We start from the raw sequence: 25,071 nt of genomic DNA on the forward strand, positions 1-25,071 counted from the left end.
CTAAACTTGCCTAAAGGTGATGCAATCCTTCAGTGTTCCTGTTTCATGAAAGAGTTTGCCAAACATTGTGCTGGACACAGAAGAAAATGACTAACAAACTGCCAATATAGGTGAAACTGTCATTGAAACTTCCCACTTCATGGAAAAGTCTATTGGATTCTATGGGCCTGTGGGCGGAAGATGGTGCCCCAATGGTATAAAAAAAACTTTGTGTGATTGTACAGGTAGCAAGATGTCTCTGTCAATTCTAGAGTTTTAAAAGTTGCTTACAATGAACTTACTGTTTACTTAGGTAATATTCTATCCTTCTGGAGTCTTTGATGGAATTGAAGAGTAGATAGAAATAATATAGTTTTTCTTAGTTATGATAAGAGATAAAGTAGATATAAATATTGTAACTGTAATTCTTGTTTGATAACTGTTTTGTTATATTTAATTGTGCTATATTAAAGTTAAAATCTTTCTTTTTTATTTATACAGAAAAGGGGAGATGATGTGGGATTTAACTCTGTATGCTATGAATACTATTAGTTAATACTACTTTGAGCCCATAGCAGAGCATGGCTTTAAGAGCTGGGTAGGGTAGATAAAACTGGATGCTGGGAAGAAAAAGGCGGAGTCAGAGAGAAGTCATGGAGCCAGTGCCTGAGATAGACATTTTGAAACTTTGCTGGTAGGCCATGACCTTGTAGTGATACACAGATTAATGGAGATGGGTTAAATTAATATGTAAGAGTTAGCCAATAAGAAGCTAGAGCTAATGGGCCAAGCAGTGATTTAAGTAATATGGTTTCTATGTGATTATTTCAGTTCTGGGTGGCTGGGGCAAACAAGTGGCTCCCTTCTTACTATACCCCTCATTGACTGTACCAGTCTGGACAGCAGGCTCTGGTTCTCCTTAGAACAACACAGGAGCTGTCCCTGCTCATGCAGGTTTGGGTGAGCAAACCCTGAAACCCTTTGCTCCTTGTTCCTCACCCATCAAAACAGAGCTTAGCTGTGATTAGACCATGGATTTAGACAGAGTTCTTTGTACCAGCCCTGGCTCAGATGTCACCACGATTCTGGTTGGCAATGCATGTCACTCAAATGCCATGGACCCAATAGAAGCACGGCTCTTTTACCCCCATATGTCTCCAGGTGTGAGCCCAGATCCTGGGCTTCCACACTTAAACCAACATATTTCTAATCTTTGATTATTATGTCTTTACTGCAAAATAAAATCCGTTATATTATTTTAAAAAGCATATATGTTTTCATATGATATCTCTCTTTATTTCGCATAGTACATTTGAATGAGTATATTGATTTTGAAAGCAATCAATTAAAGTTAATTATAAGAGTAATTGGATTTTTAGTGTTTATTTTATCCTAAATTAATTAAAGGTAAAGAAAATGTGAACTAACAAAGAATCTCTGAAGACTACAGCCATTTTTTATGTTTTCTGTTAAAGCATTTTTGTGAAAGATACCAATGCTAGTAGCTACCTTTGAAATCAATATTATGGCCAGCAAGCATAGCTTAAGTTAATTTTCTCATTCAAGAATTATGCTTTATATTCATAGTTAAGTGAGAGGAAGAAATTATTTTTAAAATTTAAGTACATTTTTATATGATTAATTCACATGTTAATTAAAATTCTACTCATTTATATCCCAGATGAACTTTAAGGGAATGTTTTTCATGTTCCTGTTGAATATTCTGTCAAATCTTTCATTCTGATCCACAGTCAAGTGATGCTTCCAGTCTCCAATGGTACCTAATGGGAGAAGCACAGAATGGCACCAACATAAGTAGCAGTATTGGGGCAAGTCCACCCAACTCACTCTACTATCTACAGCTCACACTGTTCATCACTCTCAGGAAGGTTAGGTTGGCTATCTCTCCTCTCTTCACAGAAGAAACTTCCGAGCAGCAACCTAATAAATAGGTATCACTAGCTACTACCACTGAATTGTAGACAATTTTTACTCACTCTACTATCTACAGCTCACACTGTTCATCACTCTCAGGAAGGTTAGGTTGGCTATCTCTCCTCTCTTCACAGAAGAAACTTCCGAGTAGCAACCTAATAAATAGGTATCACTAGCTACTACCACTGAATTGTAGACAATTTTTAGAAAGAAAAAAAATCTTAAAAGTTTAAAAAAAAATTAGAATTTTAAAAGTACATTTTACTATGTGTCAATCATTATACTAAGAAAACACTTAGATTTCAAGCACAGTATATTTCAAACACAGTCTTTTGAGGTATAAGCTGTTTGGTTCTTCATTTTTAAACAGAAAAAAATGAGACCCAAAGGTTTTTAGCACATTAGGTCAAGGCTACATAGATCTTCAGAGTCGTTACTGTTGTTGTTTTACTGAGTAGGAATTTGAAATGATCACTACACTAGTTAAAATGAAAACAGCCATTTGGGGTCCTTAGTTGTCTGAGAGGATGTTATTATTGTTTGCATTTGGAACGGATGGCGGGCTATCCGTGGAAGGGTCTTTTTTTTTTGTGATGATTTCATTGGTTAATAAAGAAACTGTCTTGGCCCATTTGATAGGCCAGTTCTTAGGTGGGTGGAGTAGACAGAACAGAATGCTGGGAGGAAGTGAGGCAGTCGCCATGCCTCTCCCCTCTGGGTCAGAGGTGATGGAACTCCAGCCCAAGATGGACATAGGCTAGAATCTTCCTGGTAAGCCAAACCTCATGGTGCCACACAGATTATTAGAAATGGGTTAGTCAAGATGTGAAAGTTAGTCAAGAAGAGGCTGAAACTAATGGGCTAGGCAGTGTTTAAAAGAATACAATTTGTGTGTTGTTATTTCAGGTGTAAAACTAGCCATGTGGGAGCTAGGTAGGACGAAAAGCAGGCCTGCTCGTCTGCTTCTACAATCATGGGTAATACATTAAGGCTTGCTGATGAATAAGATATGAGAATCAATGTTAAATGGCAGAAGAGACAAAATAAAGGAGTTCTTAAAAATATAAAAACCCAGAAAAATTTAAATATATGCTAATTCTCACAGCAATGATAAGTTAAAAAAGTATCAAGAGGGAGATATTCATTCTTACCCATATCTATAAGTATATAAGGAGATCATAATAAGTTTATTGCCTGTTTACTTTATTTAATTCGTGTCAGATAAAGTTATTAAGACATCACTCTAATTTTTATGATGAAAAAAATCTCACACATGAGGAAGCAGCATTTTAAAATTTGTTTTCACTATAAGCAGACAGTAAGTTTATTTGTTCAGTATCCTAGGAAAATAGTAAATAATATTGTTCTTGTCTAAGGAGTGCATCACCATGACTGTAATCCTAGCTTTCAGGGAGCATGTGCAGTAGAGGCAGGAGGATTATGAATTTAAGGTAGCTGTGGTTGCTCAGACTACACTGAGAAACACACATTCTCTCTCTCTTAGAAACATACACACACAAACACACACACACAGACCCAACAAAACAAAACATAAAACCAAAATAAAGCAAAAAACAAACAAACAAAAACAACATCAAGAAAACAATAGCACAATATCATTAGAATCTTAACTTCTTAAGACATCTATTGCCTAGGACAAGCCTGCTGACATCTCTTAAAAATTGAGTGTGTTGCCTAAAACGTAGGAAACTCATATTTATTTAGTATGTGAAATTGTCAGATTTTTAACTAAAACTATCACAGGCCCTTCAGGTTCTCTGTTTTCTAAAATGCTTGATGCTTCCAAATGTCATTATCACCTGGAGAAATACTTTAGAAACACATATTATTTCTCCAAAGTACATCAGGAAAACTCAACAATTTTTTTTTTGTTTTTTTGTTTTTGCCTCTACAGACTAGTAAATTTTACCTTTGCGGAGGAATGTTCCCTGATCATTTCTTGTGCCAATTTCCTTTTTTATAATATCTTCATAATTTGCTCGTGGGTCAGATTTCATGTTCTGAAATGTAGCTTGTCTCACAACAGCATCCATATCTTCTTTACTCAGTTCTTTCTCCAGAAAACTGCAGATTTTCAGCACTGAGCCCCTGAGGTCCTGAAAATGTCATGGGTTAAGAAGTTACTGACCTTATAATGGGGGTGTGAGTTACAGCCCAGTGTGTAACATGAACAGCTAGAATTTACTTTTGGAATGCAAAGATTGTTCAACACATGAAAACATCATAGAAACAGGGTTTTTAAAACTGAAATTATTATTTATTGTAATGGATACAGAATAAATCGTTAATAAAACACAGCTTTTTTGAGACTCTGTAGTCTAAGCTGGCCTGGAATTCAGTATGAAGTCTATGCTGCTCTCAAAATTAGGCATGGTCTTCCTTTTGTAGTATCCTGTGGGCTGGGGTTAGAGGTAGCAGCTACTACACCTGTCTCAATATCCTATTATTTTATTAACCACAACACTCTAAGGACAAAACTTAGAGTGTTGTGGTTAATAAAATAATAGGATTCTAATGCTAAGTGATTTACACAAATGGTTTTGATGAACATGACTGACCACAAAACCAAGAACAGAAAGAACATGAAAAGCATAGCAATGCAGCTGAAAGAAAGAGAAAAATGATGATAGAATTCTGGATGCTGCCAATAATGGAGTTACTGGAAATATTTTTAACATAATATTATATTCAAGGAGGTAAAAGATAAAAAAATTAAAATTCCTTAACCCAATCCTATAAATGAGAATGAATAAAAAACAAACTGCATTTAATTAATAAAAAGTAAATCTCAGAGAATAATTTTAGTACAAGCTTCAACTCAGATGAATTCAGCAAAATCAAACATGGAGCCAGGAGTAGGAGCAAACTAACTCTCAGAATAATACAGAATGGAAAGTCAAAGATGTTGGCCCCTGTATTAAGAACTGTTGCTATCTTAGGTGAGGTGACACACACCTTTAATTCCAGGATTCAGGAGGCAGAAGCGGTTGGATCTCTCTAAGTTCAAGGCTAGACTGGACTAAGTAAAGCATTCTAGACAAGCTAGGACTACATACTGAGACACAATCTCCACAAAAGGAATAAATTAACCAAAATATAAGGAGTTTTCTATGTGATACAGTACATTAGACTCCTGTGACCCTCAGGTTCTTTGTGCAGGATAGTTTCTCAGCAAAAGAGACATTTCCTCAATCCTCCTTTTCTTTGTTCATAATTCTGAGACACATTTTTTGAAAGAGCATTTTTTTTCATATAAATCTAGTAACACCTCTCTGATTATCCCCATATTCAATATTCAATGACTACTAAACTAAGGCACATAATGCAGATGCAGTTTTTTTTACTTCAGACTTCAACCAGTTGGAATGTACAAAGGAAAAATAAAAACACATGGTAAGGAAAAATTAAGGCCCTCACATCACAGAAGGATTTGTCATTAAGTGGATACTGATGTCTTTTCAAGTAAATTAAATATCCTTTGGTTTTTTTTGTGTTCACGTTTTAAAGGAAAGCACATGTGGAAAAGACAAGCATGCAGTTCAAGAAGTTATTAGGACATGAATCATAATTCTACTATGTATTTATAGAACTGAATATATAGGTTATTTTAGAACCCCACAAAATGTATCTCTTCCTAATAGTAAGCCTCATCTTTTCTCCAAACAATGGATGTCCTCATCAATGAGGATGACTTTTTGCTATACCCATACTTTGTCCCATAAATAGGAATCTTTTAACACTGCATTCTATCCAAGATGTTGTTCCTGAAAAAGGAAAACAGAAATGTTCCTGTATAGTCATGAAATTCCTAGGGATGGGCCTTCTCGGTCAGTAAATAACCAAACTCGTCTGAAATGAACTGGTTTCATTTCATTTATTGGGGTAATTATTGGAGAAGCAAGCATTAAGGTTTAGACAAAAATTACAATGTTTCGCAGCAATGGACAAGGAAGACACCAACAACTATCCTAACTTTGGTGGAAATAAAATTGCTAGAGAATATTGGGAGTTTTCTCTCTCTTTAAAAAATATTGATGTCAGTTATAATTATGGGAATGATGTGTGAGTATAGTCAGTAGGTAAATCTTCACATTTATTTTGTCTACTCACATTTATCATTTTTACTTTTAAACTCATGGTAGGGAATGATATTGCAAAGTGACTAATTTTGCTCCATTGCTGTGTTTTTTAAAATTCTTAATGTCTCTTCATTACTTTGGGATTACAGAAATAATCATTAGCATGACCCACAGATCTTGCACAGTCTTGACTCTGGTCTCACATACTAGTTTCTTGTTCCCCACCCTACACATTTGATGTCCTTTCCTTACTTGTATTGTACTGTATTGCTTCAAATAAAATTATTCTTGTGTTTTGTTTTTACCCGTTTTCTTTTAGTTAGTTTATATATATTAACCTGTAAACCTCATGTTACATTTACCGCCCAGAAAAGCCATTATCTTCAGTTATACCAGAAAACTTTATATGAATGCTGACATCATATTTTGCATTTCTTTAATAACTACACTTACTAGTCTAAAATCTCTGAAAATTTAAAAATCGTACTGTGTGTGTATGTGTGTATGCGTGTGAGCTACATGATAGGATCTTGTGCCATTGTGCATGGGTGAACTCAGAAGACAAATTTAAGGAGTTATTTCTAATTTTCCACCTCTATAGAAGATGTGAGGAATGAATTTGGTTTGTCAGGCACACATTGGGTGTCCCTTTACCCACTTTGCCCTGTCACCAGCCAAGATACACTTATGGATTTTTTCTTTGGGTATTTGCTTTTTGACTGTTTGCCTTCCTTGTTAACTCATGGTGTCTTCAAAAAGGTAAGTCCTTGTTTACTCTTGTTTTGCAGCCTGTCACAGAGAGGACATTCACTTATTATTCATTAATCAATATGTCAATAAGTATCAGAGTTTGCTGAACTTTAACTCTTTTTCTTTGATTTAAAGATACTGTTTAATTGTGAACAACCAAAAAATATTCTCTAGATTCATCTAAGAGTTGCTCCAAGATTATTAAAAAAAAAAAAAAAACAACAGAGAATTTGTCCCATCAGTCAAATTATTGTCTATGGCTCTAATTGTTCACATTTTATAGTAGATACAAGCCTTGCTGCTATTTGCTGGCCTTTAGTAGTGAGCATGGGAAACTATAGTAAAATGGGTTATCATGTCAACTCTAGCCTCCGTGAGAATATAGCCAAAGGAAATGAAGTCACCATGCAAAAGCTTACTGTTATCTAATGCTATTGCTATACATCTTCAACTACAAGACATGGACTTGGCCTAATTTTCCACCAACAAATGAAAGAGTAAAGAATTTATTATATACATCATATATTATAATAAATATAATAAAATATATTATTATTTAGATATAAAAATGAAATAAAATTCTATCATCTGCAGTAAAATGTATGAAATTAAGGACATCAGGTTAAGTTAATGAGCCAGACAATGACACAAATTTCTTGTGTTTTCTTATATGTTGAAACTTAAAAGTAAACCTTAAACTACTTTTAAGTGTTTTTGTGTTTAGCAGTAATTGGGGAAGGTCTGAGGGGGAAGAAATGAATGCCAAAGCATGACAAGATAAGAATAATGTATATTCTATTCATGGGCAAGGATATAGCATGAAATTCCACTAATGAATGTAATTAACATGTGATAATAAAGTTTTTAATTATGGAAGCCATTGGTGCTGTGAAGTTTAGGGGTTGCCTTTGATACATAAAAAGGGATCACAAACAATCACTTCACAGGGAGAAGAGAGTACAGAAGTCCAGTAAATGAGGTAGAGGCTGGACATTAGGAATCATCTCCAACAAAAATCCCAAAAAAGAATTAAAGTATGAAGATAGCTATGAGAATGTGTTTTCAGTCTAGGGAAGAGCTGTGTAAAAGAAATCATTTTAAAATACAACTTACCTTCTTCATATCTTCATAGCTCAGGAACATAATATTAAAGTCATGTCTGTGTTCATACCAGCCTCTTATGTGGTCAAACCAATTGCTTCCTAGCACTGGGAGGAAAAGTAACAAGTGAGAATACCAAGCTGTGTGTCCATGTAGTGGACAACAAACTCTGAGCCTTTTTTCTGGTTTGGAATTTTTAGAAATACAATGGAGGGCCTGAAATGGACATCTGTATCTCTATTTTTAAAATGTTTATTTATTTTTTTTTTCATTTAAACACTGCTTGGCCCATTCTCTTCTAGGCTAATTCTCACATATTAATTTAGCCCATTTCTAATCATCTGTGTTGCGCCCCTAGGTGCGCTTTCCGGGAAGATTCTAGCCTATGTCCATCCTGGGTTGGAGCTTCATAGCATGCGTCTGCCTGGGAGAGGGGCATGGCGTCTCTCTCAGGCGTCTGCTCCCGAGAGGAGAGCTGTCGAGTCTGAGCTCACTTCCGCTTCCTCCCAGCGTCCTGTTCTGCCTACTCCTCCCACCTATCTTCCAACCAATAAAATGGGCCAAGGCAGTTCCTTTATTAGCCAATGACCTTCCTCCATCATTTCCCCTTTTTCTGTTAGGGGAAACAATTACCCCATATTTATAGAAACCTGTCTATATAATGTTACTAAAGAAGTATGAAAGAAATAATAGAGAAATAAAGGACCTGAGGCTGCAGGTGGCTTTAAGGCACAATGGTTCTTTTTCCTTCTTCTCCACAGAGGGCACAAGTCTCTGTTTCTCCTCTTGTTCACTGTCAGCAGTGGTCAGAATCTATCATCTTATATGCAAGTAAAATTCTGATTCCACGTGTGATGTGATGTGGGATAATGCTCTTGTACCCTGTAAGGATTTGTCACTTGTATTGGTTTAATGAAATGCTGATTGGCCAGTATCTACGCAGGAAGTATAGGTGGAGTACCCACACTAGGAAAATTCTGGGAAGAGGAAAGACAGAGATAGTCATCATACAGAGGAAGCAAGATGAAAATGCTGCACTGAGAAAAGATACTAAATCAAGTATCTAAATATATAGAAGAATTATGGGTTAATTTAAGTTGTAAAAGTTAGTTAATGATAAGCCTGATCTAATAGGCCAAAATAAATTAATATGTAATTAATATAAACCTCTGTGTTTTTTGGGGGGACTTAATGACTGTGGCCCCATGTGGAAAAGTAACTTCTCTCTACAGTGTTGAGCATCTTTCTGTAGTAATAGGGGTGGCGGGGCTGCGTCCCCAGCACCCCAGCCACCCGCACGGCTAGCTTATGCCCGAAATAACAACACACAAACTGTATTCATTTAATTACTGCTTGGCCCATTCTCTTCTAGGCTAATTCTCACATATTAATTTAGCCCATTTCTAATCATCTGGGTATGGCACCCCAAGATGTGCTTACCAGGAAGATTCTAGCCTAGTCCATCCTGGGTCGGAGCTTCATGGCGTCTCTCTCAGGCGTCTGCTCCCCAGAGGAGAGCTGTCGTCTGACCTCACTTCCTCTTCCTCCCAGCGTTTTGTTCTGTTTACTCCTCCCACCTATCCTCTAACCAATAAAATGGGCCAAGGCAGCTCCTTTATTAGTCAATGACCTTCATCCATCATTTCCCCTTTTTCGGTTTAAACAAAAAAAAAAAAAAAGGCTTTAACTTTAACATAGCAAAATTACATATAACAACAGTTATCAAGTAAAAGTTACAATAATCTTTATCATAACTAAGGAAAACTATAACTATAACTAACTATTCTTAACTCCATCAAAGACTCCAGAAAGATACATTACCTAAGCAAACAAGAAAAAAGCAACTTTTAAAACTCTAGAAATGACAGAGACATCTCGCTATCTGGACAGTCACCCAAAGTTCCTCTGTACCATTGGGGCATCCATCTTCAGCCTTTAGGCCCATGGTATCCAGGAGACATTTCCATAAAGCAGGAAAATTTAAAGTCAGTTCAGTCACTATCTGTTGTGTCCTGCAGAATGTCTCGCAGATTCTTTTATGAATCAGGAACCCCGAAAGATCATCTCACCTTAGGCAAGTTCAGTAGTCCTCTCTCTGTGGGTTCTTTGTGTCCAGTTTATGCAATAGTCCAGGCAAGAGCAGTTTCTTGCCCAAATGGCTATCAAACTCCATAAGGTGCCTTTTTGATGCCCATCTTCCTCTTGAAGTAGATTGGTGCTCCCAGGAGCAGAGTGTCTCATTGTCATGAAAAGTCCTAAGTTATTAAAACATTAAATGTCCTATTCTGTAATCTTTGAAAGACATGAAGAATGTTTATCTAAAATATATCTCTATATATCTAGAAAATCTAAGTAACATGACTACAAGCTTTACTATTATCGATGATTATCCATTAACAACCTATATTTCTTAATTATACAGTACATATTTAAATGAACTACATAATCACAATACCTTAATCAAAATCAGAAACACTTATACATATAACAAAATTGACCTTAAATCTCTATCAATAAAGCAAAATCTATATTAATGTAAATTATTCATATCTATATCATATCCCCCTTAAAGTGTAAAAGAACATTTATAAACCCTATTTGGGAACATGGGCACAGTTATTTCTCTCCAAACTGTTTTCTGCTGAATGGGGGCGTCGTTAATTAGGTCTTTTATGGTATATCCTGTGTGCTAGTTTTATCTCAGTTGGCAGTTGAGCGAAGCAATTTTTTGAAGGCGTTCACACCAACCCTTCAGGAGGGCATGGTCCATCATACCAAATCGGAATAGAAGAAATGAACAGTGTCTCATCCTCTGTGAAAACAAAATAAGAAACTCCTTTCCAAAGTATCATATCCTTAGATCCAAATTCAAAATATCTATGTTGGATTAGTTCAGCAGCATTTATAAATAAATATCTTTTAGCAGCTGTTGTTCCTTCCTCAACATTTAAACAATTTAAAGAGAGCATAATAGCATACAGTATCAAGATTCTCTGTGTATTTTTCATCTTTGTTTGTTTTATTTTAACCTCTATTTTGTTTATTTTTACTTTTAACTTTTTGCTTTTTGAGATAGGTTCTCTGTATCTTTGACCTGAAGTAACTCTGTAGACCAGGCTGTCTTTGAACTCTCAGAGATCCGCCTGTCTTTGCCTCCCAGGCATTCGGGATTAAAGGTGTGTGCTACCACACACAACAACTATCTTCCTTTTTTTTTGTTTTTTACTTTAAGAACTTCAACTTTTAGTCTGCATATATTTTTAACATACTTCAAACCATTTAGAAATTTTCTTTGTCTTTGAATCTCTACTGTATATCTCTCTTTTTCTGACCACACGAGTCTTTAATTTACCAAGCAATATCAGTAGGATTAAAGGCATGGCTTTGCCAGCTGGATCCAGCCCATTCCTTAGCTTTCCAGCCTCATGGCTGAGGAATTGGCTGTAGCCAGCAAGCTAGCTTTAGCAGCCCGTGCTTGCCAACCGCACAAACCGCCTGCGTAAAAGAGTCAGAGTTTGTCCTGGCAGGACAGCCCAGAAAGCCGGCATTTTTAAATGGCGCAGCTTTTTTCCTGCTATGGCTGAAAACCGAAAAGCATGTGTTCAGCTTTTCGTCAACACCATTTAAGTGTTTCGTGGCAGGACCTCTTAATGAGCTGCAGGGTTTTGCAGCTAAAGCTGAGTCAGGAAGCCTCTCTTAGATGAAAGCACATGCTTGCCTCTAACAAGCAGAGCAGACCCGAGCACACAGCGAGTCTAGTTGCCATCAAACAAATCGTAGCACTTTACTCCAAATGCTCTATTCAAAAGCTCTGTCTCCCGCAGGAGCCAGACAGAGATCGCAATGGCAGCACAGCCCCAGGAAATCGCGCTTTAAAATGACACAGCTTTTTTTTCTGCTACTGTTGCCGAATCAGGAAATCTCTCTACAGCACGCCACCAACAAACAGCAAAAATCTGTGTTAAACTCTCTCTCCCTTATTTTTAAGCCTTCTCAGGTTTTTTACGTGGGTTTAGCCCCACGTTGGGCGCCATCTGTAGTAATAGGGGTGGCGGGGCTGCGTTCCCAGCACCCCAGCTGCCTGCACGGCTAGCTTATGCCTGAAATAACAACACACAAACTGTATTCATTTAATTACTGCTTGGCCCATTCTATTCTAGGCTAATTCTCATATTAATTTAGCCCATTTCTAATCATCTGGGTATGGCGCCCCAAGATGTGCTTACCAGGAAGATTCTAGCCTATGTCCATCCTGGGTCGGAGCTTCATGGCGTCTCTCTCAGGCGTCTGCTCCCCAGAGGAGAGCTGTCGTCTGACCTCACTTCCTCTTCCTCCCAGCGTTTTGTTCTGTTTACTCCTCCCACATATCCTCTAACCAATAAAATGGGCCAAGGCAGCTCCTTTATTAGTCAATGACCTTCCTCCATCATCTTTCCTTAATTAATTCACCTATGTAGTAGAATGAACAATTCTACTGTTGCAGTATAAAGCCATACACAGGCTCATGCAAAACTTTCAACCAACCTCAGCATTTTCTCTGTCAGAATGGATTATTCTACCTTTGCACTAGTTGGAAGTAATTGATAGAATATCCGTACACCAAAATAGTTTTTTCATGACATGCCTTTGTAATCCTGGCAATCCTCAAATGGTGCATAAAGATAGAAAAGCCAGTTGATAGCATATAGAGTTGACATACCATTGTCACTAGAGATATGTTCTTTGTGTTTTTTTTGTTTGTCTGATATTGTTTTTCTTGTCTAGTATTTTTTTGTTGTTGTTCCTTTAAAAAAGAAATGCCCTGCTCCATTTCTTCAAGTTATGTTCTGTAAGTCTGAGAATTTGGCTTACTGTTACCTTTTGTGTGATTCATTTGAGTCTGGGTTGATTAATTAATACTTACCTCTTCCATCAGGAAATGTTTGCATAAATGTTTCTATAGTGTTTGAGGCTTCAAGTATAAACATCAAGTTTGAATAATGAAAGTAGGAGGTCAAAACATCTTTAGGATTTCTGTAGATATAAAGAATCTGTAGATAGAATTATAGAATTATTTCTTTAAGCAAATTTTGGTTGTGCTTATAAATTTTTAAATACAATTTTATAATATTTGATTGTGACAATAAGTATAATTATTTCTTCTAGTCTTTGAGCTGTACCAAGTCAAGTGTTTATAATTTATATTTTGGTATTCTAGAAAATACTGTAATAAACAACCTTTCTCTATGGCATTTCATGTTTAAGAATGTAGCTCAAAAGCAGGTCAAGATCATAATGGGTACTCCCACTGAAACAGTCTACCTGAGATAATGGTAACTCACCAACTCCAACCCAACATGGAAGGAATAAGCATATGTCCAAACTAGTCCCATTTAGTGGGGCTGACAGTTGTATGGCTGGGGCAGTCTGAGGGGCCAGTGGCAGTGGCACCAGGATTTATTCCTACTGCTTATACTGGCTTTTTGGGAAACTATTCTCTTTGGATGGATACCTTGCTCAATCTAGATAGAGTAGGGTGGCCATGGACTTTACCCAAAGCAATGTACCTTGTCCTTTCTGAAGAGTGGGTGGGGAGTGAGCAGTGGTAAGTTGAGTGAATGGGAGGAAAGGAGGGATTGGTGATAAATCTAAAATGAAAACTAATAGTCATATTGGTATAACTAGTTATCAACTTATAATCTTCAAAAATGAGTTTTTCCTTCATATCTTTCAGAAAATTAATTTAAACATGAGTTAAGAGCATAAGTAGTATAAAAACTCACATAGAAATAATAATCTGTGGGCATCTGTCCACAACATTAAAACCTGGGTATCTACTGCAGGAGGAGGAGCTCATACCAGCTTTGGCTACATGAAATACTCTCTTAAGAAAAGAAAATAATGTAAGGGAGGGAGAAAAAGAATAAGAAAAGCCAAAACCCAAACAACATATCTCAATAAACCTCTTAAAGAAGGTCAAGAATACCATGAAAAAAATAATCAAACAACAGAAAGTAATGATTCAAGACTTGAAAATTCAAATAGAGGCAATAAAGAAAACAAAACCTGAGGAAATTCTAAATGTGAAAAATCAGGGTAAATGATCAGGAACTACAAATGCAATCATAACAAACAGAATGAAAGAGTTGGAAGAGAGAATCTTGGGCATTGAATATAAAATAGAGAAAATAGATTCATCAGTCAAATAGAAGTTTAATCCAACAAATTCTTAGCACAAAATATCCAGGAAATCAATGACACCATGAAACGACAAAACCTAAAAATAATAGGTATTGAAGAAGGAGAATACCAGCTCAAAGGCATAGAAAATATTCAACAAAATCATAGTAAACTTTCCCACCCTAAAGAAGGAAATGCCTATGAAAGTACAAGAAACATACAGAACACCCCTTACATTAGAACTCCCCCCCCAAGTCCTCTCGCCATATAGTAATCAAATCACCAAATATATAGAATAAAGGAAAGAAAATATTAAGATCTCCTGGGTAAACTGGGAAAAGGGTAGAAGGGAGGAGTTGGAGGATAAGAACATGATGAATCAACAAGACTGAGTTAAGGGAGAACAATGAGGAAGATATCTTTATAGAGGAAGTTAGGGAGAAGAAACCTGGTACTAGAAAAATTCTCAGGAATCCATGAGGATGACTCCATTCCAGATTCCTAGTAATAGTGGAGAGGGTGTCTGAAAGGGCCTTCCCATTTATTCAGATTAATGACTACCCTAATTGTCATCATAGAGTCTACATCTAGTAACTGATGGAAGCAGATGCAGTTACCCACAGTCAAGCACTCAGCTGAGGTCCTGGAGTTATTTGAAAAGAGGGAAGACAGATCAAAATAACAAGGGAGGTCAAGAGCATGGTGGGGAATCCCAGAGAGACAGCTGACCTGAGCAAGTGGGAACTCAGAGACTATAGACTGACAGGTGGGGAACCTGCATGGGACTGAACTAGACCCTCTAAATGTGGGTGACAAATATGTGGTTTGATCTTTTAGAGGGGGCGCTGGCAGTCACACCAGGACCTATCCCAGGTGCATATATCTGCTTTTCAGAGTAAGTTCCCTATATTGGGATACCTTACTCAGGCTTGATATTAGAGGTAGGGGCTTGCTCCTGCCTCAAGTTAGTATTCCAGACCTTGTTGATTTCTGAAGGAAGGCCTTTCTCCCTCTGAGAAATGAATGGAAAATGGGAAGAGGGGAGGTGGGAGATGGAAGAAAAGATTAGAGGGGGAACTGGTGTTGGTATATAGAATGAAAATTAATTTTTTAAAAATATGAAAAATAACAATGAAAAGAAAAATCAGTTTTATAAATCTAAAATTAAGAATGTTGTTGATGAAAACACAAACAATGGGGATGAGGAAAAATAGATTCATATCTAGAAGTGAAAGAAAGCACACTGACAGAAGAATGTAGTAAAATATTCGGCTAATGATAGATCCATTTTTCATAATCAAAAATAATGATGGCCAATAAGCATCCACCATGGTTACTTCCAATATAAGGATGAGGATGCAACTTAAGATACACTTGAGATACCTCTTCCTAGATGCCATGTTTATAAACATCTAAAAGTCTGATATGTCACATTACTAGGGAAACCCTAAGAAGACATCTATTGAGCATTTCTGCAAGAAATGACAAATACACTTTCTTCAGAATTACTGCACCACCTTTGTAAGTGGAGTACTCTGGTCACTCTGGCTCTGCAGCTCCATTCATGGGTGTGGGTAATAGAGAAGCTGCTGGGAGAGTACCAGGAGACACACTCAAGAACGTTCATAGCAGCTGCATCACAGTGGCAAAATATTGGAATAGACTAATTATTCAGTACTTAGAGAAGGCATTTCATGGGTAGAGTAAATCAATAAGCTCTCTGACATACTTTGACTTTTTTGTTCTTGAAAACTTTTGGCACCAAATAATATGGGAGGTGGGTAGAAAAGATACGAGGTGATGGCATTTTGGCAAAGTCCACATTATGATTATTGTACTCAAAAAATGGTGCTCTGTCTATTGTTTGGATGTTTTCAGTGTTGTTCCGGTGGCCCTCAAAATAAATCAGGCTGAGGATCTGCTGTGTCCAGGCGGTACCTGTAAGAACAAATAACAATCCCATTTTTGATACTAAAATAAGTTTTAATAATGAATACCAAATGTCATCCATTTTAACAATGTTTTGAAGCTCTCTTTTCCTTTAGCACCCCAGGCATTCTTGAACGTGCCCTTTTCATTCCCTTTTGTCTCTAATGAACACTCAAGTCAGTAAGGCTGAACTGTACACCTCTTTGTTTCCTCCTCACTTACAATGATATGGTTATTGGTTTTGAGAATCCAGATAATTCTTGTAGTATTGTTGAAATGACAGTGTGTGGAAAGGAGAATATTTATGCACTTATTGTAAAACCAAAATACTGGGAAGTTGTGGCACACACCTTTAATCCCTGCAATGGTGAGGCAGAGGTAGATGGATCTCTGTGAGTTCAAAGCCAGCCTGGTCTACAAGAGCTAGGTGCAGGACAGATTCCAAAATTACAGAGAAATGCTATCTTGAAAAAACAAAACAAAATTGATGTGAGAGTCCCCTGTGTGTGCTATGATTACCATTAATGAATAAAGAAACTGCCTTGCGTGTTAATAGGGCAAAACTTAGGTAGGTAGGGAGCATTGGACTGAATGCTGTGAGAAAGAATGGTGGTGCCTAGGACATGCCATAGCTCCTCTTCCAGAGATAGAAGTGCCAAAACTTTGCTGGTAGGCCATGACCTTGCGGTGATATAAAGATTGATAGAAATGGGCTTAATTAAGATGTAAGAGTTATCCCATAAGAAGTTAGAGCTAATGAGCCAAGCAGTGATTCAATTAATACAGTTTCTGTATAATTATTTTAGTTCTGGGCAGCTGGGAAGAACAAGTGGTTCCTTGTAACACAAAATAAAACAAACAAACAAACAAACACAAAACAAAGACAAATGCCATATGACCTATTTATGCCACTCACCAGATTTTGGATATGTGACTATGAAGACATCATCATCTCTAATTTCCTGATCATCCATGTTTTCCACTATGTTCATTTTAACTAAAGTTCTTTCAAAGTTATAGCCTCTGAAGTTAAGTAAATATTCATCTTGATTGTCCATAGTGATTTACCTAGAAGCAAAAATGACAAAATTTTCTTCACTATCATAGTATTTTCCAATAGTGAGTAATGCTTTTGAGAGGTCTACATGTAAGTAATGCTATATGTAAGGCGGCTCTAAGACCTTGTAGAAAGCAGAATAACATTACAGATTATATCTGAATTTGCAGAGATACTGGCCAGTCACAAACACAGGGAATGGCCATAGCTGCTGCCTTACATAGAAAGACAATTAATGATGTCCTATCCCAGCAGAGAGATCTAGGCCCAGGGAGAATGCAAGCTACAGGACTTCCTGGAAACTGTTTTGGATGTGGTCTTACAGGGCATCAGGTCAGACAATGTCCTGATAGGAGTGTAAGTCTGAGGACAAGAAGAGAACCAAGAACATATAGGATATGCAGGACAGGAAAACATTAGACTAGTGAGTGCAGATCAAAAGGAGATGACCTAGGAAATCCCCTTTTAGGGGCTAGCCTCAGGCCCTGAGACAGAATTAATTGTGGGGCAATCCAGCAATTTGTTCTCCCATAAGGAAATCCATTCAGGACCTTTATAGAACAACCACAGGAAGTGCAGGGCTTGACCTCAGTTCTTCCATATGCATGGTTCAGACACCCAAAGTGGGGATGCAAGCTCTCCCCACTGGGGTTTATGGACCCTTATCAAAGGGCACTGTAGGTCTGTTAATAGGAAGAAGTTGTACCATTATGCAAGGAATTATTGTTGTTCCTGGAGTCATTGATGCTGACTTTGAGGAAAAGATCAGGGTGATGACTCACTCACCAAGTTGAGTTTCTGTAATAAAAGCAGGTCAGAGGCTTGCACAATTAATTTTACTACTTGATGTGCAAATCCAAAATCAGGTTAAGAAAGATAAGAGAGGAAAGGATGAATTTGGTTCATCAGATACCCGTTGTCTACAAGCCATAGGACCTCAGAGAGCAGAACTCACTTTGTTTATCAATGGAAAAAAATTTCTGGTCGTCTATATACTGGAGTATATATTTTGGTTATAACTGCTAGCCAGTGGCCTTCTAAATAGCCAAAGACAGATACTATTACACAACTACAAGGAATTGGCCAGACTTGAAATCCTGAACAACCAGTAATGAGCTGCACTGGAGAGGGCCATGAAGGAACATGCCAGCAATATATTATTCCTCATTTATCTATAAATTTATGGGGCTGAGGTATTATGTCCAGAATGGTAATATATTTATATTCTCCCAGCACAGCTATTACTAATTAACTGTTTCAACAAGGATTATTGCCTAATCAAGGTATAGGCAAGAAAAATAAGGGAAGAATTTATCCTATAATACTAATGGTAGACCTTTTAGGACAGGATTTGGGGTATTTTTTAGGAGAGATCACTGAAAAATCTGCACTTCATGCAGACCCAATATCCTGGGAAGTGATGAGCCTGTATGGGTAAATCAGTGGTGTCTAACAAGAGAAAAATTACAAGCTTCCTGACAGTTAGTGCAGAAACAGATGAACAATGGACACATTACACCATATAATTTACCATGAATTCTCCAATTTTTGTATTTAAAAAGAAATCAGGAAAGTTGAGTTATGGAAATGGGTTGTCTGTCTATGTGTTACTTTCATTGGCTAATAAAGAAACTGCCTTGGCCCTTTGATAAAACTGAAAATTAGGTAGGTGGAGTAGACCAAACAGAATGCTGGGAAGAAGGGAAGTGAGCCAGATGCTAAGTTCTTCTCTCCAAGATGGATGCAGGTTAAGATCCTTCCTGGTAAGCCATCACCTCGTGGTGCTGCACAGATTTTTAGAAATGGGTTAATCTAGTGCTCTTCAGGTCCTTGAGACCATCCCTTTGATTGGAACCAGCAATAAACAAGTTAAGGTGCTGTTCCAGCAAATTAAAGAGAACATACAACATAGAAAGTTACCCTGTTTGCTAGGACATATCAGAGCACATTCAAATCTTTCTGGTCTACTAACTGAAGGTAATACTTTAGCTGACAAACTTACAAAAATAATTGCTCTATCACAAGTTGAGCTTGCTCAGCAGTTGCATGCTTTGTACCATCAAAATAGTTTAAGTTTAAGAAAGCAATTTAAATTAACCAGGGAAGCTGCTTGCCAAATTGTTAAGCAATATGAGATGTGCCCGCAATATTTACCTTTACCTCATTTGGGGATAAATCCCCAAGGACTGCTTCCTAATCATATATGGCAAATGGATGTTACTCCTGCTACAGAATTTGGAAAATTGAGATATGTGCATTCACAATCGGTACATATTCAGGATTCTTGATGGCCACTGCACAAACTGGAGAAGCCTCTAAGCATGTAATAATTTGTTCCTTAAAATGCTTCTCATTCATGGGAACCCAAAATATGATAAAGACGAACAATGGGTCCATATAGGTTAGTAGAGCATTTCAATGATTTTGTACCCAGGGGAATATCATACATAAGACCAGTGTTCCTTATAATCCTCAAGGGCAAGGAATTGTGGATCATGCTCATAGCTCTTAGAAAACACAACTTCAAAAGATATAAACAGGAGAATTGTATCCTCAAATGCCACATAATGCTTTAAATCATGCACTGTTTACTCTAATTTTCTTAAATATGGATTTCCATGAGTGATCAGTGGCGAACAGATTATGGTGTAATAGTACAAATACCACCTTTGCTAAAGCAAGGTAGAAAGACACTTGCATTGGAAAATGGAGAGGACCAGACCCTATATTAATATGGGGTTGAGGGCATGACTGTGTTTTTTCCCAGTATGGAGATCAAGCGAGATGGCTTCCACAATGACTGGTTTGATGTGTCCAACAGAAGAACACCAGACCTGATGACAGCGTAGCTAATCACGCCTCAGCAGGAGAGTTGGAATGAAAAAAGATGGAGAAAAAAAAACCCCACGGTCCAGCCTTTCCCACCTCCAGAGAGAGGAGTGAATGATCCATTCTTCTCTGCAGAACCTGCTGTCACCATTCTGCACTGCAGGATATGGAGCTGTTTCTAGACACTCAGGACACAGACCCAGAAGCCCTGCTGCAATGAGCTGACTGCGAAGACGACAACCTGCTTACAGTCTGAGTCTTGTGTGCTTTGGGGTTGAAATACAGACTGAACATTTGACTGTCTTAAACTTTGGGACACAGAACTCATTATTATTAAAATATTGGACCTGAGAACTAAGGCCTAAGCTTTCACCTTAGGGAAAGACTCAAGGAATAACTAAAACTCCTCTTCAGTTAAGAGGAAGACAGCCTAAGGGTTTAACTAATGCTCAGAGACAGGAACTGGTATTGATAATAGCAATGTCATTGTAGTTATTGTGCTCTCACCCATCAGAAAAGCTTTCCTTGTCTTTTGATTAATATGGATTTAAGAAGATTGTGATATGTTAAATTGTGGATTTATTTTTAATTCCCATTCTAGAATTATGACGTTGACCTGACAATGTTTGTGATTGTTTATAAGATGTTGAGACAAGTTTGACAAACCCTGTAAATGTTTGGATTTAATGCATGTGTTAAGAATTTGAGATTTTGATACAATGTAAAGAATTTAAGAGTTACTTTAGACCAGCTGAAGAAACATTTTCAACTTAGGCAACCCTCCTCTCCTTTAATAGGAGACTATGTAGTCTTTAGGAACATGTTTATTCATAAAATATTATTATCTCTCCTGACTAGAAAGTATGGCTCCAAGATACAGAGCCCAAAGGCATTTCTCTCCCTTAATCTTTTTTCTTCACAGAAATCAGCAGTTAGAGATGTGTTTGAAGCTTCTTTTGCCCAGATGCCTAAGACAGGAGCTCACATAATTAGGATGCCTGTTTCCAAAGATAAGAAAATTTGGCTAAATGAAGAAGTGTTTGCCCAAGGCAGATATGATAATCTGTCCTGTTGCAGAAGTGCAGGTTTAATTAAAATTAATAAGGTAGAGAGGATTATAGGTGCCCTATAATACAGGTCCATATTTCTACATTGTATGGTGGCCAGAATTCTGATCGACATCCTGTTTTAAAACACCTTTTTCCCTCTTACTGCCTCTTCACTATTTGCATGACTTATATTATATTCATATACCTACACATGTATAAACTCTGGAAACTAGGATCTGTGTATGATATAAATATAATTTGTCTTAGTGAGCCTGAGTTACCTCACTTAATATAATACTTTTCAGCTTCATTCATTTTCCTTCAAATTCTATAATTTCATTTTCTTTACAAGTGAATAAAATTCCACTTTCATTATCCATTCATCAGTAAGTAAATATTGAGGCTGTGTCCATTTCTTTGTTATTGTAAATAGAGCATCAATAATAATAATAATATCTATAAAACCACATTAAGAGAAACATTTTCCTTTTGGTCAGGAGAAAGCAGGCTTATTTTAATGCATGCTAAAGAGATAATAGCCTTTTATTGAGAAAATGTACTTTTCCTTCCCAGAATTCCAGCTTTTTAGGCCAGTTTCTATTAGGCCCCATGAGTTTCTGTTGGGTCTGCCCAACTATTCTTCTTCTTTTTCTTCTTTGTTTGTCTTTTACTTTCAGAAGCTAATCAGAAGTAAATATGCTTTCTCCAGTACTGTGTGTCTTTTCACTCATGACCTAATTTCCCAACCTGCCATGCTACTGCTTGTTCACCAAGTGGTGGACCTCTGTCTTGTCCCAGCTCATAAAGGATGCCCCCTTCCTCTTCTTTGCCTCCTTTCTCCAAGCAGCTGCTGAGGTTTATAGCTTGCCTGCTGTGGAGTTTTTCTTTAAAACTCTTTTAATGAAATTATCCTTTGGTCTGTGCTTAAATTCTTTTATTTTTTGAGACAAAGACTCCAGAGAGGGGACTGTGATTTTCCCAGCAACAACATGAAAGATTTAGGTTAACTCCCCAAAATTTCTGGTAATAAATGAATGTGTTATACACTGAACAAATCGATACCTCTGTGATAGCATACTGACTCTATTGGGTATGTGTGCAAGAGAAGTAGAACTGTCAGATTTTAGTTCTGTTATTAGAATTTTTGAGAACACTCCATCCTGATTTCCCTAGTTACTTTACCAGCTTACACTCTCACTAACAGTGACTAACCAGTCACTTGCCTCTTGCCTCACATCCTAACCAGGTTGTGTAGTAAAAATGTACAGTAAAAAGGAAGCGAGTGGGACATGATGAGCAGCACATGAATGGACTGATGAGCTCTCCACAGACTAACCTAGGGGCAGCTGGAGAGCATCCATTTGTGGTGTATGTAGGTCTTGGTAGAAAAATAGTAGTTCCAGTAGCAAAGGGAAAAACAAATTTCAGAAAGCAGAGGAGAAGGAGACTCTAGAGTCTGTTTCAGAGGCTCAGCTTCAATAAAGGATTCCCTTCTTCCAGTTTGAGAGTCAATGTTGGGGGCTGGAACCTCAGCTCAAAGTAAAGAAGGTTTCAGAATATTTGTTCTGTGCTTTTAATACCAGTGCATCTTAAGGAGAGGTGGAGAGGGACACACACACACACACACATACACATGCTCTCTCTCTCTCTCTCTCTCTCACACACACACACACACACACACACACACACACACACACAGAGAGAGAGAGAGAGAGAGAGAGAGAGAGAGAGAGAGAGAGAGAGAGAAATGGGACAGTACTAGGAACTGCTAACAGATGACAGAAAAAGTCGTTTTAACAAGAATCTTGTTGAGTTGGAAGTTAAGCATTCCAGTGGTAAAGATCCTTCCCTGCATGACTTGTCAAAGGAGTTCAGAGGAAGTGCCATGGGACTGTACTCTTATCATTTGACCTGCAGAATATTTTTACCTATAGAGGAAAAACTTCGAGACAGAATGTATATGTGTGAATATCTGGTTTGATCCATAGCTTGTGATGGACTAGAGACAGGCCTGGAAACTGTGCCCATGTGAGAGACCTATAGGGAACAGAGGGTCATAGGGGCCAGTTTATGTTTAAACAATACATCCCAGATACTGATAAAGTAGAAGCCAATATAGATAGTGTTGAATCTTAACAAGTTAACACAAAATCGATGATACCAGGAACCTGTAACAGTGATAGAAACTGTTACACAACTATTTACTTCAAAAGTGACACTTTGTGGGATTCTGTATAAATGTGTCTTAAGGAAAGAGGCCTGAGATTTCATCTTCTCCCTATTCTTGATGGTCACCCATGTGTGTCTGTAGGCCTGTGTGTATACCTCCAAATAGCCTGAGTGCTGGTGAATGAAGCATGTCACATGTACCCATGTCTCCTTACATTCTCTTCCACCTCCTGGCCTCCCATGTCTGGTCTCCTTTCCTGGCACGGAGAGTTGAACCTTACAGAACTATGTACAGACCTCATCCCCTAATACACAATTTCAGTTTAGTACATAAGTTTTGTCCTCTCTCTCTCTCATTGTTTTCTTAGGATGTCTTAACATGGGATGGCCTGGACATGGGGGTCTCCTGCTTCATCATCCTGAGTGCTAGGATTATTTTACGTTTTCTGTTTGTATGTGTTTATTGTTTTCTTTTTCCTTCTCCCTCTGGCTGGTGCTGTCTTACTTTTCTTCTCATCTTTACTGTTCCTCAGTTCTTTTGGCTTTTCCCTCTTCTAATGTTTCTGTTCATCCAACTACTTGAATTACTAGTCTTACTTGCTTCTCTCCTGTCCATTTCTCCTTTACTCAGCACTTTTCCTTTATTATTTAAGTTGAGAGAGTTACTTGTTTTTAACTAGCTATTACTGTGTTTTCCTTATGGACCCACACACCAACTGTGGCTATTTCTGGAGTGTTCTGCTCTTGAGGTAGAATTGAAGCTCAAACTGGGTAACTCGAAGCTACACGGGAGGTTTTAAATGCTGAGTTATTCCTGAAGTCCAGTAGAGCAGAAGGATGTTTCAACCTTAATAAAACCTTGACCTACTTCAAATTGCAAACGCTACCACTGAAATAATATCAGCAACTAAAATATTACAAGCAATACCTCAATCAGAAGTCCCCACACAGTACTGTGAGAAATCAGGACTGCCATGAATCTGAAAACTATTAACCCACTGTCATGGAATCTAAGGAGAGAGTTTGGTGAAAGATTCCATACATGGAAGAATGTATTCAGATCACTATCTCTCACCCTGTACAAAAATCTATTCAAAATGGGTCAAATACCTTACAGTAAGACCAGAAACTCTGAAACTGCTAGAGGGAAACAGAAAGGAAAACTCTTTATGAGGTAGGCAAGTGTTTGAATCTTAATAAAAGCTGTCCCACCAATGCAAAGTACTCCAATCAAACCAGATTAGACCGAGTTAACATACCTGTGTTTAATAAATGCGACACTTTTGGGTGGACTGAAACAGCATGACCGGGAGAGGAGCTCATGCAAATCCAAAACCATGTGTTCCTTTTTCCAGAGGGAGCCTAAATACCCTGTCGGAGTGATTCTGACCTTCCCTGAGGAGGGGTCAGTGCTTGGCAGGCTGGGAATTGGAGTCCACCTCAATATTACATTCCAGACTCTTTGGCTACAGAGGTGTTAGAGGGCTAGTGTGTTACTTTTAAATTGAGGCTATCTAACCTAAATTAACAATGCTCCAAAAGCCTGCAGTTTCTAAATGTGTGCTCTAGCCCTGCCCCCACTTCCATCTCTTTCTCTCTGCTTATTTTCAGCCAGGGCTCTGGACTCACCCCCCGCCCCCACTCTCTGCTTATTCACAGACAAAGGTTTGTCCCGGCTCCCACTTCCATTTCTTTGTAGCCAGCGAGCCTCCAGTGCCAAACTCCGAGGTATGGCCAGTTCCTGTCCAGTTCTGAATTTGGGGATCTAAACCCGACAGTCTTTCGATCAGCTGAGGACATCAGAGGACATTGCCCATCAGCTGTTTCCTTGGCCTCTGTTGCCTACACTGGAATCACTCTAGCCCCACTCTGCTCCCATACCCTCCCTGCTGTTTGCCGCTTGGGCAGCCTTTTACAAAAAATAAAATATTGTTTTCAATTGGGACTAACACCTAACTTAAACAAGGCCCCACAAGCCCACGATTTCTGCCACACACCCCTGCCCCGCTAGCAC

General features: G+C 37.9%; 1 protein-coding gene across 1 annotated transcript; it reads right to left on the reverse strand.

Annotated features, from left to right (window-relative positions):
• Positions 1–1,197: 1,197 nt before the first annotated feature.
• LOC121450005 (amine sulfotransferase-like) lies at positions 1,198–17,016 on the reverse strand. The gene is made up of 6 exons (XM_041654665.1): positions 16,870–17,016; positions 15,754–15,962; positions 12,769–12,895; positions 7,878–7,972; positions 3,845–4,031; positions 1,198–1,760 (listed from the first exon to the last, which is right to left on the reverse strand). The coding sequence occupies exons 1-6, from the start codon at positions 17,009–17,011 to the stop codon at positions 1,642–1,644; spliced, it is 879 nt and encodes a 292-aa protein (XP_041510599.1). The 5' UTR covers positions 17,012–17,016; the 3' UTR covers positions 1,198–1,641.
• Positions 17,017–25,071: the final 8,055 nt, after the last annotated feature.

This window comes from Microtus oregoni, unplaced genomic scaffold (genome assembly GCF_018167655.1).
Source record: "Microtus oregoni isolate MIOR12 unplaced genomic scaffold, Mior012 000006F_ref0000085, whole genome shotgun sequence".
In the NCBI taxonomy this organism is placed as follows: Eukaryota; Metazoa; Chordata; class Mammalia; order Rodentia; family Cricetidae; genus Microtus; species Microtus oregoni.

Excerpts from the sequence above, each read along its gene's own strand:
- LOC121450005 (XM_041654665.1), bottom strand. The coding sequence starts at position 17,011 with ATGGACAATCAAGATGAATATTTACTTAACTTCAGAGGCTATAACTTT. Across the intron at positions 15,963-16,869 it reads AGTCACATATCCAAAATCTG|GTACCGCCTGGACACAGCAG; the intron begins GTGAGTGGCATA and ends TTGTTCTTACAG. Across the intron at positions 1,761-3,844 it reads GGGAACATTCCTCCGCAAAG|GTACCATTGGAGACTGGAAG; the intron begins GTAAAATTTACT and ends TTCTCCCATTAG.